This window comes from Cimex lectularius, unplaced genomic scaffold (assembly GCF_000648675.2).
Source record: "Cimex lectularius strain Harlan isolate CLEC.00 unplaced genomic scaffold, Clec_2.1 scaffold91, whole genome shotgun sequence".
NCBI lineage: Eukaryota > Metazoa > Arthropoda > Insecta > Hemiptera > Cimicidae > Cimex > Cimex lectularius.
Genome location: NW_019394227.1, coordinates 113,822 through 132,201, shown reverse-complemented (window position 1 = coordinate 132,201; position 18,380 = coordinate 113,822). Strand labels below are relative to the sequence as shown.

The following is an 18,380-nucleotide window of genomic DNA, read 5'->3' as shown; positions in this document are numbered from 1 at the left end:
ATTTCCAAGTAGCGGAATGCTACAGAGGTAAACAAACAATATCATTTGGAAGAGGATTAATAAGTGTTGACATTCATACAAATGAGTAATCCTGTAAACGTAAACAGAATATTTTATATAGATTTTTTTTAATGAAAACTTAAAATCCTGCATTATTTTCCGGACAACCCAATAGTTGTAATATAATCATCATTTATACGAAATTCCGAATTATGAGTGGGTTTCTCTGTCATGTATACTAATATGCTTGGAATTGGATAATATGCTATCATTTAATGGGATGGTATTCACACTTAGGAAAAATAAAATCATAATCTACATGCCTGCTGAAATTTGGCCTTTTTTAGTTGCAACTCTTTATATATACTATTTAACTTTTCACAGTTTCCATTATATAGGGTGTATTGTAAGTAGATGCCAATACTCAAGGCGATGAAACTAGACCAAAAATATTGTTAAATGCCGCCAACTACTCATTTCTACCTCATCCAGTTTGAGACATATGCCGTTTTAATTTTTTTTTCTCGAGGAAACGACGTTTTTTGTAATAATAAAAACCCAATTTTCTCGACTTTTACACTCTTTTTTTATGTTTGACACATTTTTGGAATCAACGTTACATCTTAGTCTAATGCATTTTCTATGTGGACAACTCAGGCGAATTTCCCCTCTGGCATCATGAACATCGACATGACGTGAGGGAATTCCACATCCAGCATCGGTTCAGTGTGAACGAATGGTTAGGTGTTTAGCATATGACACAGCCCGTTTTCTTACCTGGTGGGTTAAATTCAAACGCTTTTTATGACTTTCTTCAGAATGATATACTTACACAGCATTCCCCGACTAGTGTCCAGCGCATAATGGACGAGATATAACGAACTGGCTCAAACAAAATTATCCGGGAAGTTTGGTACGAGATTTCAGGCAGAAATCTGGGCCATTAATGTGTGTTGTAGAACTTATGGAAAATAAAATCAAGAGAAAAGATATTAGAATTTTTTCCGACAGTCAGGCCAGTCTTAGGTCATTACAAAAAGATTTGTCAACATCTAGACTGGTGGAGGACACTGTTGATCTTATCAATAGGATCACTTCCAGGTATGAGAATAGGGTAACCCTTATTTGGATACCAGCACATAAAGGACCCCATGACAATGAAGAGGCGGATGGCCTGGCCAAAGAAGGCTCAAATACTGCGTTTGTCGGGCCACAACCGTCTTGGCCTTCTTGTTAACTGTTCCTAAGCCGTTGCCGGCTATTTACAGTTTTTGGCGCTTTGTCTAGCTTTTTTATTATAGACGGAAGCGGCTGAACTTGGGGGTCAGAAAGAACGAGCAGATGTGGAAAAAAAAAATCATATATAATAATGAATAAATAACTAAACAAATAAATAAATGAATAAATAAAATAAAATAAATTAATAAAATAAATAAGTAAATTTGTCCCACCGCCACGGGTCCGCCCGGGACACTGCTTCTAAGCCGTTTTCGGCTCCCTACAGCGCCCAAGCGGTCGGTGCGGCAGAGCAAATGAAAGAAATGAAAAAAAATAAATAACTAAACAAATAAATAAATGAATAAATAAAATAAAATAAATTAATAAAATAAATAGGTAAATTTGTCCCACCGCCACGGGTCCGCCCGGGACACTGTTCCTATTTTCGTCTCCCTACAGCGCCCAAGCGGTCGGTGCGGCAGAGCAAAGGAAAGAAAAAAAAATCATATATATAATAATGAATAAAAAAAAATAAACAAATAAATAAATGAAGAAATAAAATAAAATAAATTAATTAAATAAATAAGAAAATTTGCTCCACCACCACGGGTCCGCCCGGGACACTGCTCCTAAGCCGTTTTCGGCTCCCTACAGCGCCCAAGCGGTCGGTGCGGCAGAGCAAAGTCGGGCCACAACCGGTATTATTACCTCACTCTATAAGCACAGCGAAAGAGAGTATCAAAAACTGGGGTATGAAACAATTCCTTAGGGAATGGAATCTGTCCCCCGGACACAGGCAATCGAAGGAGTTTGTTAAGGAGACCAAACCAGAAGAATCGAAATGGCTGTTCTCTACGGGCCATTGCCCACTGAGAAGACACCTCTCCGTAATGTGTATTCTACCAGACCCCTTTTGCAGTTTGTGTGAAATAAAAGAAGAAACGGCACTACCTCGCAGAGTGCGATAGGTACGCTAGGTCTAGATTCGAGACTTTTGAAGGAGAGGAGGATCCCCAAATCACTCCCCGAGATTAAGTAGTCCAAAATCTTGGGGGTCTGTGAACAGGCCAAGAGATTTATGCAGGACACGTGAGCCGACCAAGTCCCGGACCTTTTAGGGATGGGGTAAGAGTCTACCCAGGCATTTAACCCCTCGGGTCTTGGTCGCTCACCCTGCATTATATATATATATACATATGGAGATATGGACCATTGCGTTGGCCGGCCCCAAGCCCAGCTTTGACGGCATTGGATTTTCGTATGTGGGGTAGGCTTAAGTCGGAAGTCGCATTGAGGACTGAAAACACCTGATTGCAAGGATTCTAGAATCATGTGAAGAGATGTGAGCCAACAGTGAAGAGATTCAAAGGGCTAAATCAGCGGTGCTGACCAGATGTCGACAGAGTGTTTTTTACAAGAAGGATGCCAGTTCCAGCAACTTTTATAATTAAAAAAAACAATATAATGTTCAACTTTACTGCAATTTATATTGTTTTTGAACTGTTATTAGAAATGGAATTCATTGAAAGTGCATTTTCCTTAAAAAATTTAACGCTGATTTCAAAAATCTGGTCAAACATTGAAAATATGTGTAAAAGTTGAGAAAATTGGGCTTTTATTACAAAAAACCGTGAAAAACCTTTAAAACGGCATATGTCTGGAACGGGTTGAGATAGAAATACGTGGTTGGAGGCATTTAACTACATTTTTGGACTAGTTGCAACACCTTGAGTGTTGTCCTCTAGTTGCAAATACACCACGTATATTTATACTTTTTTAAAAATTGAACTGAGTGTATTATTTCGGATTTCCCCTAAACAAGTGTTCTTTTTGTTAATTTAATTTTCGTAAAAAAAAGAGGAAAACTTTTTTCTCGAGATCGTGTTCCCGCCATCCGCGAGTGCAATTTCACGCTGATTTCGAGCCGGTGTGCGTCAGCGATTCGCTCGTCTTTGGAAAATTAGTTTCGCATTCCCTTAAGAATTAAAGAAAATATCGCCGGAAAAAATGAGACTTCAGGGGAAAAAGACCCACGGGAAGATATTACAAACGGAAAATGGATAAAAACACAAACTTAAAAACGAAGAACAAATCAAGAAATAAATACGGCAAAGGGAACAAAATCCCTCAACTTGTTTTAATTCGTTAATTTTTAACATGCTCCATATACATATTACATGTTATTATATAACTATTATTATTGCAATTACAGTTATGTTATGTTTATGTATTAGAAATATTTAACTAATAAATTATATAGATTTAGGTTAGAACTGATTTTTAAAAAACACAATACTAGAAAAAGCAAATAAATTTTTGTTATATATCTTCTCGTTTTTTTGTTTGAATTTTTCAGAGCATCTTTCAAAAATATTCACTCCGCATCATAATATGTACTTGACCAGAATTACTGGTATTACATTGAACTCGACTTGAATATCCCTTTGCAACTCTCTCCTCATGCTAAAGAATTTATTCAAACTACTTCCTCGAAAAGCTGCTGGAGGTGATTTAATTACAACTCAAATTTTACATCATTTGCCCCACAGAGGTTTACTTTAGTTTATAAATCTGCACAACTTCACTGGTTTTCGTGGTCCGCTTGACCAATTAATATCTTTCAATTAATTAAGGTTTTTAGTTGAGATAAAAAGGTCAGTGTCAGGAGAGGGATTCGAACCCATGTTCTTCGGCTAGAGCTGGCTGGTAGAGCAGCGGCGTGACAACACTGACTTTTTTATCTCAACTAAAAACCTTAATTAATTGAAAAATCTGTACAACTTTCAATTAATTAATCTTTATGTAAGGTATTGGTTGAAATGAAAAAGCTAGTACCACTAATCAATAACCATTTGAAGTATTGTGACTTCAGGTTAGAGTGCAAAAAGTTAGTGTTACGATCGCGATTCGAACCCACGACCTTCGGCTCAATACGCCGCTGTTCTAACCACTTGTGCGATTGTGAATTCGTCTTTCGACTCAAGTGACTAGAGCAGCGGCGTATTGAGCCGAAGGTCGTGGGTTAGAATCCCGCTCGAGACACTAGCTTTTTCATTTCAACCAATACCTTACATAAAGATTAATCTGTATAACGCTGAACTTAGAACAATAATTAAAATTATAAACCTTCTGATGTTCCGAATTCCTATCGGCCTATTAATGTCCTATGAATCCTTCAAAATTCGAGAAAAACTTGTTTTCCGAAGGATATTGCTCATAATTGAAAATTCTAAAATTATATATACTTTTTATCTAAAGCCTTGGTTGAGATGAAAAAAGTTATTGTTACGATCGCGATTCAAACCCACGACCTTCGGCTCAACACGCCGCTGCTCTAACCACTTGTGCTATTGTGAATTCGTCTTTCGACTAAGTGGCTACAGCAGCGGCGTATTTAGCCGAAGGTCGTGGGTTCGAATCCCGCTCGTGACATTAACTTTTTTCATCTTAACCAAGCTTTAGATAAAAAGTGAAATTAATTGAAATAATTAAATACGTAAATTAGAACCTAGACATTACATAAAAAGAATAATTAATTGAGACTCCTGTTAACATTTGAAAACACATTCGCTGATCATTCAACGTTCTGGCATATAATTCGGATTCTTCCATAAACACTCCACACTTACATCGCCTGAATGAATTAATACCATGGTTTACAAATTTCAGAATGAAAATAAACCTAAGGAAAAAACAGATAAATTTTACCCTGCATAAAAGTAGCTGTCCCCACGTGCGTATAAATGAAATCTCGCTGACTACCTTGTGGGTTAACTTGGAATTTTCATGGATAAACAGTTGACTTGGAATCCCCACACAAAAAGATTAATTGATTCACGATCAAAATTAGACGTGCCTATAATAATCATTTATTAGTTTTGATTTCTTTTTACGGCATTAAGTTGTGGTCGAATAATTGATAAAATTTCACGGTGTACATTTTGCAGTAAAGTCAACAAGGAGCTTAATAAATAATAAGACTAACTCATTTTTATTTCTACGTTATAGCCGTTCCGAAAAGTCGTTTATAAAGAATTTTCCTTCGGTGAAACAATAGGGAAGGAATCCGCATTTTCTAACTTGGCCCATTAGACGCATAGGAATCTGGAGGCTAGGGGTACAGAGGAATATTTAAGGAATTCACCACTCATAAACGACTTTTCAGTCCCAATTCCAAACTATATCGTACAATATATATAGCTATCACGTACCATGTCAACGTTTTAATTATTCACGGCCTCAATGCTAACGAAACTTTTTACTTAAAAAAAACAATAGTGAATTTTTACATGATCGTTGATTTAACACGCATTAATTTGAAATTTATAAAGGAAAAAGGAAAATTAGTGTATCACTTTATTAACTCTGACACTATTCCAAACAGTAATTATAATAACTCATTATCTTTAATAAATATATATTTAAGTTTATATAAACTGTCCAATCTTTTATTGTTCTGATTTTATTTATTTTTATTGTTACCAGATAAAGTGGTCTAAAAACCATTTCTCTTCCATTGTTTTTCGTTTTTATCTCCCTTATTTATATCGACCGTCCGTCAGTGACGGCAATCTCGCTGGAAAACTGGAATCTTCGTCCTCGTAATTTTTCGCGACTAATCTGAACTAGGGGATCGAAGAGATTCCCCCCCTCGAATTTCATTTGGGTCGCACACAGAAAAACCTGCTCGTTATTCTAATCTACTTCTTTTTGCATTTAAGAATATTTAATTAAAAAAACCGCATTAGGAAAATGCGGCTGGAGGCTGTTTGAACTGCTCAGACCGCTTAAAACAGCCTATTTAAATGATCTGGGCAAACGTATTAAAACACCCTTTCTACTTGTGAAATTTAATCATCAATACCGGCTTCCTATTGCTTTCCCATTGAAATAATATATAAATTATTGGCCATCAATAAGAAAATGAGAAAGCAAAACATAAAAGTTTTAAATTAATATTTTTAAAAAAATTATTACATAAAAATACTTACTTGCAGGGTCATGAATCCATCTCTTCTTTTCAAACGATTTGCCGGAATTGGCAACGTTTCTCACGTCGTCCTGGAAAAAAAATCTTTAGTTAAGCACCTTTCACAGATTCATAGCTAAGAAACTAATCTTAAGTGTGAATTTTGTTTAATTTCATTATTTGTAGGTCAGATATATTTACCCCAATCAGCGGATTTTTTGATTGGGTCTGAAAAAAAGTTTGCTTCGTCTACAAAAGTTTTCGGTTAAAAATGGAAAATTCTTGTATAAATGTTTCCCAGGGGTTATGAGAACAGGTCCACGTGGCAAGAAGAAAATACTATAAGTAAAACCCTCACCAGCAATTGATAATAAAAGCATAACCATTCTGAAGAATTTCTAAAAGTATTACAAGTTAAATCGTAAAAGGCATAACGCGATATGGTGAGTAAAAGTAAGTTTTAAGCGGGAATCGAGTAGGTTCAACCCCGCCCTGAGGAATATCCGAATACACTGGGGAGTGAATGTGATCAGACTTCTATGTTTGTATAGGATTTGCTTATTGAAATGCATGTAATTTATTAGCGTGAAAGGAATGGGTTGTTTAGTCAGAAAGATGTGTGAAAGTGAAAACGCAGGAGGGATGGAAAACAAGTCTGCTTTTTCTTAGTTGCACCTAGCCAAAAAGCCATTATGTATCATGGAGCGTACCGTCCGGGTTCAAATTTCTCTTGAAACCACCGATGCCACCCATAATATAGAATCCTGTTTTATCATCACAATTATTGGTTTTATTGTGATCCAAAAGATGACAAAAATTGCACAACAAAGATTATGATGAATCATAACCAAATATTAAGATTTTTGGCATTGATCCATGATGATGGGGTTCGAAATATCTGTCTGACAAATATCTCTGTTCTTCAAAGGGCTTGTAGAGCTTAGGATAATTCGAGAAGTATGGTTCACTGCCTTTTCCTCATATCTTGTTTACAATAGGTTGGGAAACTTCTAATTTGCTTTCAAGTTTACTGGTTCTTGTTCGAGGATGAACAAGATGCTTTCAGAACATCGCTACTGTTTGTGTTCTGCCCGTTCGAACTTATTAACACGGTTTGTATCAACTCAGGATTATTTTTTACATAAGCTCGTCCTGGAATCCTATACTGCGCATATCTCACGAGCTCTCTTTTTAGAACTTTCTTAAAATCATGTCTTTGAGTACATATTACCATTAAAGAATGAATTTTTTAGGGTGAATGTGGGCCAAAAATATATCTAGTTACATTTAAATTAAAAGCTCAAGAACTCATAAAAACTATCCCAACCATCCCTAAAGAACTCACGTTACATTTTTACAAACCTAGTAGCGTACATTTAATTTCTAATTTTGTTTTTGCATCATGTCAATGCATGTTTCATATCCTACATGTTTTGTAAAATTGAAACAACTTTATAAATCCCAGGCTCTGAAGATGATCTCAATACAGATCGAAACGTTCACACGATAAAGAAAATATTTTTCTAAAACCTACCGTATCTCACGACCAAATAATCATTGGTTAACGGTCACTAAACACCAGACATTAAAGATTGCAAATAATTTCAATTAATTGTAATTTTTTCTAAAGTCTTGATTGAGATGAAAGAAGTTAGTGTCACGATCCCACGGTCTTCGGCTCAATACGCCGCTGCTCTAACCACTTGAGCTAAAGTGAATTCGTCCTTCGACTGAATCGATTAGAGCAGCGGCGTATTTAGCCGAAGGTCGTGGGTTCGAATCCCGCGCGTCACACTAACTTTTTCATCTCAACCAAGACTTTAGTTGAAAAGTGAAATTAATTGAAATAATTAAATAGGTCAATTATGACCGCTAAACATGTATGGATCGCTAATAGTACTTTATTCAAAATTATATTTTAAAAAACTTCTAAAATATCGTACAAAGCAGCTCAATGATGATACGAAAGTGCTCAACTTTTAAATATTCCTAAAAAAATCTTGTATTCACCTCTTTAAATACAATAAAGTCCTTCCATCCCATAATACTTTACTAATCACCAAAAATTTCCATACATTATTTGCATATTATAATTTTTCACTTAATTTTTAATTACAACAGTTATAATAACTTTACATCCTTTATAAAAGCCGTAATAAATAAAACTCTCCAACAGTACATAACAATCAATTAATAAAGGTTTTTAGTTGAGATAAAAAAGTCAGTGTCACGAGAGGGATTCGAACCCACGATCTTCGGCTAGATACGCCGCAGCTCTACCACTTGAGCTATCGTGACTTCGATCCACTCGGACACTAACTTCCCATCTCAACCCCACCTTTTGAATTTTCCCTCCTTTTTGCCATTTTTCAAATGTCGTGTAATCTATTTGATTCTCGGCGACAAATGAAATGGCCACAGCGAGGTTTAGTGATGGTATACGTCATTTAAACTTATTAAATTCACTAGTTTTCGTGGTCCGCTTGACCAATTAATACCTTTCAATTAATTTTAGTTGAGATAACATGTAATTTAATCTCTAATAATCGAGGTCACGATAGCTCAAGTGGCAGAACAGCGGCGTATCTAGCCGAAGATAGTGAGTTCGAATCCCGCTCGTGACACTGACTTTTTTATCTCAACTAAAAACCTTAATTAATTGTAATATATTAATTGCTCAAGCGGACCACGAAATTAGTGAATTTAGTAAGTATATAACAATGTAATTAAACTTTTTTTTTGTCTACGTACAAGTGTATTTTTTCTTTTCATAATTTATTATATTTTGGACCAGGGCTCCTGATAACAAATACAAGCTTTTACTTATTTATTTTAATACTTATTTCAACTTAGTGTTTTATTTGTATAGAATAATAATTTCTATTCTATTCAAAGAAAAACTCATTGTAAAATAGAAGTAAGACAAATCTTTTGAAATCATAACATGTATAACCAAATATTAAGAAAATGATGACTATGTTGTAATTTAATAAAATTTCTCTAAAACAACAATAAATAGAATTACAAATTCGTGCCAATTTAATAATGGTACAGTAAAATCAATTCTGACGTTTCTGCCGAGGTTGATACTATGTAGGACATGATTAATCGACACAATTTTCAAAATAATTTGAAATTTAATGCTGTACGCTAAAACAGAAACAAATAATTAACCTAATCGCAATTTATAGAATAATTGTTTTTGTTTTACTTTTGTTGAGCTGGAGAAGCTTTTTCTTTCAGTGATTTAAGGCGATAATATTTCGGGGTGAAGGGGTGATATAAGCCGGCCTCCCAGTGGGTAACTGGATCGATTTCAACAAATTCTACACTTTATACGGCGCGTTTGTTTAATAATTTGGCCGAGCGAAAAAAATCGGTTTATCCCCTTTGTCGGATATTCGATAATTATAAGACATTTAATACACAATAATGTTTTAAAAATAAATTTATATTGTCTGATTCCAGATCCAGTCCCTTGACTTAGGGTTGAATAAGTTGCTTATTCAGTAGGCAAATTTTTAGTAGAATGTTCGAGAATAGATGTTTCACTTGTTTACTAAACTGAAAGTAGGTAAAATGTTATACTGAGAAATTAAAGTAAAGTTATTAGATAGATAATAAACGAATGTCATTAGACAATAGACACATCTGTATATAGTATTACGTTTAACGGTGTATAATTATAAATAACTGGCGCAAGGAGCTTCAGAAAAACAGTTTTGGTACCAAATATTTAAAAAACTCGCTTAATGACTTCCATGTTCCTATAGACTGTTGTGTTTATGTTATTTATAGGAATGAATGTAATTTATTAGCGCGAAAAGAAGGGGTTGTATAACCCTAACCGGGAGAATATCGAGTACTCTGGGGTGAGTGGTGACTTCTGAAGAAAGACAAGAAAAATAAAGCAAAGAAAGGAGGGCTAAATTAAAAATTAAAAAAATAAAATAAAATGTGCAATTATCCAGCAAGTTTACATTTCGGATTAAAAAGACTGTTTCAATTTGTTTTATTAACATTAAATAAATACATTTTGGCTATTAATTAAAAGCATTAATATTCGTTTCGTTCTTTAATATTTTATTGCACCTATTTTTAAAAAGAAATATCCTTCCCAGGATAATATCTTGACTTGATTTTATTAGGGAAATTAAACAGAAACAAACAAAACTTGTATAAAACTTTATTTACGTTGAAGGCCATATTGCAAATAATTTATCAAGCGGAGTTTAAATCGAGTTCGTTTTTCTTTCATTAAAAGTAATTAAATTCAGAAAATGCCATGTCGTTGAGTATAAAACAATCGGATCAATTCCTTAAAGTTATGATTTCCTCTGTTTCATAATAATCCACTTCAGAACTTAACTTTCCTTTCAGGGACTTCCACAGATTTTGGCGAAATCAAGCGAAGTACGTATTTAGGGAACGTGGACAATGGGCCATTGAAAACTCTAGGGAAATAAATTTCCAACTTCTCCTTTTTGTCGCACCGATGATGTTTAACTTTCATTATAACATACCGAAGTCAATATAAATAATTTTCGTATAATTTCTTGAATTTCTGAACCCATAGTATATCAAAGCTAGTTCCAATATAACATTAAACTTTGCTAATTAAATTCATCATGTGTTTATATACAGGAGTAATTTCCCCCCCAAAACAAATCACTTAAGTCATTAATAAACGCATGAGCCATTAAAGCCATTATTTGTAAGTAATGCATATAGATACGGTTGAGAGGGTAGAACCGGCAGAATTAAATCAACAATATTCTGCCCTCAGTTATAATTTGTAACCGAATAAGCATCCATTTTGCTTTTAAGTAGAATAATAATTTATTAAATATTTTGGCAATGAAGCCACACTAAGAGCTGTATTAAATATAATCAATCCATCTTTATAGTAAATCAATGAGAATACAAGGAAAATAAACGCCCACAAATTACGTAAAAGTGTTGCAACTAATATGAATGTCGATATAGTCTGGATGAAGAAACAAATTAAATTGTTACTGGCAAGCTTTCGACCTATTTTAAGGTCATCATCCATGAAAAACAATATTAAATATGTCTACACAGTGACATGATTAAGTTTTTAAGGGATAGTTTTCAAATTACCTTGAAGACCGACTCAGACTCAGTTCTTAAAGTCGTTATCTATCTATCTCCTTATTTATCTATATATCTATCTCCTTTCCTGTATAACTATCTATTTATCTGTGTATCTCTTTCTCTGTTTAACTATCTATCTGACTATCTCTTTCTCTATTTATATATATCTTATTATTTTTTATGTATGACTGTATCTTTTCCACCTCCATCTCTCTCACTCTCTCTCCCTATCTCTCTATCTACCTATTTATCTATCTTTGTACCTCTTCTTCTTTCTATCTATTAGTTCTAACAGTCGTCAGAGTCCTGGCAATGTTGGGATTGTTGTGCCCTGCCTTAAACTTTTTTTTCATTGTTTCAACTTCATTGTGATTGTTTCTTCAACCAGGCATAGCGACATCCAGATTATTCAAGGGTAAAAAAAGTTGTCGATAAACCTAACGCTTTAAACAAAACAAGTTCCGATCAAATCTGAGTTGTAGATTTAACGGTGATTTCTTTTTATGATAATAAAGTAACTTATTTTAGCATAAATGAAGTCTAACAACTATCATGATAAATTCAAGACAATAATTTATGATGCCACAAGTTATAAGACAATTGTAATTGCAGCTTTTTAAGCGCATAATTAGAGTAGTAGTAGTAAAGGTAGAGTAGTACAAGGATTTTGATTTTTTGAAATAGTAGTGTATTATCTGAATAAAGCGGCTTTCGATGCGAGAAAAGCTAGTGAAAAAGTCGGAAAACTTGACGAAAAAACACGTATGTCAGGCACAAATCAAATTATCTTGGCACGGGAAAACGTCTGGTCAAAATTCTACTCACGCGAGCGCATGTTTTTCCAACAGAGGCAACACGAATGCCAGAAATCTAAAAGATAAAATCTGTTTAAAATTTAAATTTCTCGTATTACAATTAATTAAGGTTTTCAGTTGAGATAAAAATGTCATTGTGACGAGCGGGATTCGAACCTATGATATTCGAAGTCACGATAGCTCAAGTGGTAGAGAGCGGCGTATCAAGCCGAAAATCGTGGGTTCGAATCCCGTTCGTGCCATTGACTTTTTTATCTCAACTGAAAACCTTAATTAATTGTAAGATATTAACTGGTCAAGCGGACCACGAAACTGGTGAATTTATCGTATTGTTTCTTTTGGAAAAGATCACAAACTTTAAAATCCACGAGCGGTTTTGTTCAAGTAAGACGCGATAACATGGTGTCTCCGAGATGTGGTTTATGGTGGATAAGAGAAATTTATTGAGATGAAGAGGGACGATTTTTTGATTTTCTTCTGCCTGTGGCTATCAAGCAATATATTTCCGGCTTCTGGGATATTGTATTTTTTAGAATCACATTTTATCTGCCTTCTGGACATTGTGAGTTATACGTACGTATTACGTTTAATGATTCTTAAGAAAAAACATTCTCATTTTAAAAGTAAGAAGAAGAATTAAGAGTTAAGAAGCAAGAATTTTTTAAATTTCTCTTTAAATAATCTCACTTAGATTTGCATAATCGAAATAAACATTACAAAAACGAATAATTAATATATTAACAATTCATTTTGTACTAAATTATTTTGAGTGAATTAATGATCAATAAACATGTTATGTTTTTGCACTCCGGCCTGCTGAGATATATTGATCGGACCTTAATCCCCCTTGCTATTAGCATGTAACACGCCCTGGAATGATAGTCTACCTTCAATCTCCTAAAACCTCAAAGATTATTTCTGTAAACATTAATGACTTCCTGTCCACGAATTGAGTAATTTTCTTGTAACCTTGACGATGAAGCACTGAATTATGATTGGCCCTTTCTTAGTCATCAAGAGCTTATATTTATATTATACACTTCTTACTGAAACCAATTTTATATGTTTTTCGTTATTCTTTTACCCTAAACCTATGTAAATTCTTTTTGCAAAAGATCGTTGCCCAGAACATGTTGTCCATTTAAATTCGTAGTTTGTATTTGTTGAGTTGTGTCTATTTGTGTCTATCTGCCTGCTTTCTCTCTCCCCTCTCTCTACACTCACGAGCGCGCACACACACGCGCACTCGCTCGCACGCACGCACCACCACTACCTATCTATTTCTCTGTCTATCTCTTTTTCTATTCACCATCTTTATCTATTTTTCTACCTCATTTCTCTCTCTCTCTCTCTCTCTCTCTCTCTCTCTCTCTCTCTCTCTTTTTCTATCAAGCTATATATTTCTCTGTGTATGTAACGGTTGCTCTATGTATCTTGCTTATTTTTCGCTTTTTCTATCTGTCTATTTATCTATTTATTTATCATCTATCCCTTGCTCTGTCTATCTATATGTCTCTTTATTGTTTTATCTATTTAGCTACCTATATATCTTCTATCTATCCTTTCTCTATGGATCTATTTAACTACTTCTTTCTCTAGCTACCTATTCTCTTTGTTCTATCTCGATATAATCATTACTTCGATCGCTTTTACTATGATTGTTATACTAATTTTTAATTACATTCTGGCTTCCGAAATATTGAGTTACGTTCTTTCGGATATTATTAATTTTTGTCGACTTGTGCAACAATTGCTCTTATCCTGTTACCTAAATATTATTATATCAAGAATTTCTACTTTAAGAACTTTAATTAACCATATCAAAATAACTACCCATACCGTCAAGTGGGTCTTGATTTCCTCAATCACGTTTTTCCGTACTAAATTTTTATTTTGTATGTAAAGAATTAGTCATAGAACATGACTCTATTTAATCATGAACTTATTTCAGACAATACATACGGTTCTCCATACTTCTATAAATTTAAATTAAGTTATTGTACTTTTGTTAAATGCTTTGTTTGCCAATATTACAATAAATTTTATAAAGGATCGGAACCATTATGAATTCAATGAAGTGTTGTTCTACAGTCGAAAAGGAAAATATTTAAAATTCGAAGTAACTAATATTTGAAAAATATCTCATTACATTTATTACGTTTCCTGCCTCAGTCTATGTTCCAATGTTTTCAGAGAGAAACTTAATTAACAATTATTTTGTAAAAGGTTTTGTAATTCCAGTGCAACGTAAATTTAAATTTGAAATGAAAATTATGTTCTTGTCCTTTCCGTAAAAAGTAGTTTCATTTTTGTCTATAAAAAGGGCTAAATTAATATATTAAGTATAAAAATGCTTTATTGAGCATTAGTAAAATTGAGGGAGGACAAAAAAATCTCAAATAAATAAAGTCAGTAATAAAAATGAATTCTGTCTGAATCAATTTATTCGGTGGTCCATACGCTTTGAAGATTTTTCTCTTGAAAATTAGATTTTCCCGAAATTATAGTGCCAAGCTGAACTTAACGTTGATTACTTCTTTTCCTTGCAAATGAGAATTTCGTAACAAGCCCACTGAAACTGGAGAATAAATAATGAGCTTTATCAATTGAAAGGATATACTGAAGAAAGAACATTAGACCAATTGACGAACGTCTGAAAAATTGGGTTAAGGAACACAACCTTAAAATTTTAACGTACGAAGTGATAATAAAACTTTTCTACTGGGAGGCCATTATATGCTATGTGATGTGACACTAGATAGTTTTTGTCTAGGAGACGAGAAAAAAATTAAATATTTTTTTAAGAATATACAACAAATTTTGTTGTATATTTATTTCAATATTATTATATATCAGTCGATTCGTTTTTGTACGGAGGATAATAAAATATTATTTAGTTCGTGATAAAATTAAATTAGATATATAAAAAGTCACATAAATAAAAAAAATAAAAGAGACTTCCAGTAAACTAGGCAGTAGTAAAAAAAAAAAGTATAGCAAGGAAAAAATAGACAATTTATACTAGGGGCATTTTTCGCCGATATTTTCCACATAAAAATTGAAAACTGATATAGTTTCTAACCATTGTCCACAACCGGTGGAAAACTGTGTTTACCTTCTTTCAGCATATAACAAATACTTTTGGTTTTTATGTTATTATTAGACTGAAAAATGAGGATGAAATCTATAATCAGTGAGGGATTGGCTTAGGGCGTCCTCGAATTGGCCACGCTCGCTGTTTCGGGTTCGAATCCCAGCACATCCCAATTAATTTTAATTAATCTTTTCTCCCCCTTCTATATGGAGTCATAAGGATTTATTCCTTAAATTTTCACTTATTGTAACGATAGTATGAAAAATGTATTGTGTGTATTCACCTCGACACACAACGAGTATTTAAAAGTTAAGCCCTCCTTTATGACACGACTAGTTTTTACGTTTTATAAAATAAGGTTGGAATCAACAAAAACACCCAAAACTTTTATTTTATATCTCCTGTTCCGATTTAATACGGATTATAAGGCTCTACAAAATTCCTGGGGATTAGTGTAGTCGTTCCTAAATTTATCACTATTTTTGTAATTTTGGGAAAAATCGGAGGCATTTGGAGAAGTAAAATTTTAGAAAAACAGTTTTTTAGCTTCTTTTCCTTCTTTGATTGGCTCGTTATCGTGTATATTTCCAACTTCTTGAAGGGCTTCATTCCCTCAACCCCTTGACAAAGCGTTGTCTGACCCGCCTGCAGATCGGCCACACACGTGCGACTCATGGGTACCTGTTGGTTGGCGCGAGTCGACCTAGGTGCCCAGCATGCCAAGTTGACAGACCCACGGTGTCGCACGTGTTGGAGGGGTGTCGCAGCTTGGCCGCGTATAGGGACCGAAATGGAATACCGCCGGATTATAGGAGAATGCTGGAGCATGGCAGCGAGTTTAGGAAAACCTTTTTAGGTTTCTAAGAGATATTGGGATTATGAGTTGTATATAGTGGGGTATTTATTTCATAGGTTAAAGTTTAGATTTAGTATATGTTACAATAGGAGTATGCTGGGCGGCGGTGCAGCATATTATTTCAAGGCTCCACCGCTGCTCCGCTAAGCCGGGTCGGGGCGGAATATCGAGACCCTCCGACCCGGATTCTAGACAGAGGATATGCATGTGTGATTGGGTTTGTATATAGGAGTATCTATGTATTTATTGTATGAGTGAGTGTGAGAATGACTAGTTTTCGGGAACGTAAGGGCACCGAAATGACCAAAGAAGTCGATGGCGCCCGAATAGAGCCCAACCTCGGAGTCGCTCAGGCACTAAGGTGGATTACTCCCCCTGATCTATCAGGGAGAGGCCAGAGGCCTACTAGGAGGTCTCGCAATTCTAATTTTCTAATCACTATTTTTGTAATTTTGGGAAAAATCGGAGGCATTTGCAGAAGTAAAATTTTAGAAAAACAGTTTTTAGCTTCTTTTCCTTCTTTGATTGGCTCGTTAGACTATATTTACTACTGTATATTTCCAACTTCTTGAATGGCTTGATTCCCTCAACCCCTTGACCCCTATTAAGAATTCACTGTCTGCTGCTTTTGAGGCATGGGTTAGCGTCTAATCATCGCTTCCATGTATCATCCATCATTTTAACTACCAGACCATCCGCAACAGAAAACTATTGAAAGTGGGTCAATTTGGATGTAGTAATGTATAGTTGTATGTAGTAATGTACAGAAATAGTTAATTCACTCTACATGTTAAAAACCCAGGTGATAAACAACATCCTTAGACGATGGTTTCGACACCTCTTTGCTCCTTAATACCCCACACTGAGTCTAATATTCATTATTGGAATTGATCTTTGATTCGTTATTCATAATTGTTTTTATTAGATTTTTTTTCAATATTATCCGATCGAATATCGAAAAATGGTATTGAAGAATAATATGATAAAAATAAATTTCATCAAATCCTTTGAAAGGCTTTCAATGCTTTCAGGGATTAAACCAATAAACTAAATGAATAAAACTAGGCCAAATAAAAAGTTCAGAGAATAAATTTCAAAGAGGGTTAAGTTTCTTCACTTCCGTCTTACAAAATCGCAACAATTTAACCGGATCTTTTAATAAACCTAATACCAAAAGCGTAAGTACCTAAAGGTGGTAAGTTGCTCCAACTTTTCGCCTAAAATTAATACAGGAGAGAATATATGTATTTGAACTTGTATAATTAATTTACCCTCGCAACTTCTCAGCTCAAAATTCCCTGTTTTAAGTCACTTAAAGCACCATATAAAAGAAGTTAGAGTTTGACTAAACGGCCAGCCGGATCGTAAGTCTCGTAAGTGGAATTAAAATTTAAAAAGTAAAGAACATCGTTAACAAGGGCTCGAGGCGTAAATTCAGCCAAAGAAAATGATGTCGACCCAGGGGAATTGTGTTTGGTTATTTAGGCCAACCTAAATAACACCTAATCCCTAAGGTGTCCTTCAGGTGTGATCTATATTTTTATTCCGCTTCAGGGCGAAACAGTTCACATAGGGCATTTAACATTCCTCTCGCCCCGGGTGGTTTGGTGAAACAAAATGATTTCATTATTATTCATTGTTTTTGTAAACACTAGAAATAGTATACAAAGTACGAAAAATTCCAGCCAAATGGATTTTTCCTAGAATCTATGATTTAACAGAACTAGAGTTACCATCCTTGGCAAATGTTTCTCATTTGCTCCCTGTTTACTTAAATTCAATTTATTATACAATTTTGTAATTCTCAAATGTATGCTAAGGTAGAAGTCTGATAATCCAGCTTCAGAAAGTCTTCATCGCTACAGTGCATAAAGTGACCTTAATATAACGTGATGTGACAATGGCGACCTGATCCATGGCTTCATGAGAACCTTCAGTATCTCGGTAGAAATGGAAGACACTTCGGACAGTGTTCTGCGAACGTTAAGCTCCGTAGCCACATAAGCTTGACTTTTTCCATCTTCCAGCAATGTTTCGATTCTAGCCGAATCTGCATCGCTTCAAAACCATCACTCAAAAAATTGTAAAACTTAAAAATGCTACAACTTAAAAAAAAATCAAACCACCAGAACTTTAAAAAGAAGTTTTACAGAAAAACCGACAAAGAAGATATTGACTTTTTTAAATTTTAATTACAAAATCGAAATGTAAACACAAGCTTTTATTTGTGTTTTATTCACCTCTGATCCTTTAAAACAGACCAATTATTGTTGAAATCAATGGAGGATTGTCGAAGAGGTAATAAAAAATATT

At 34.3% G+C, this 18,380-nt stretch overlaps 1 protein-coding gene across 1 annotated transcript in view; it reads right to left on the bottom strand.

Annotated features, from left to right (window-relative positions):
• LOC106674205 (proteoglycan Cow) overlaps window positions 1-18,380 on the bottom strand; it is a 196,849-nt gene that overhangs the window by 86,110 nt on the left and 92,359 nt on the right. The window contains exon 2 of the mRNA XM_014406806.2: window positions 6,210-6,279. Coding sequence (XP_014262292.1) covers window positions 6,210-6,279 — 70 coding nt within the window. The remainder of the gene's footprint in view (window positions 1-6,209; window positions 6,280-18,380) is intronic.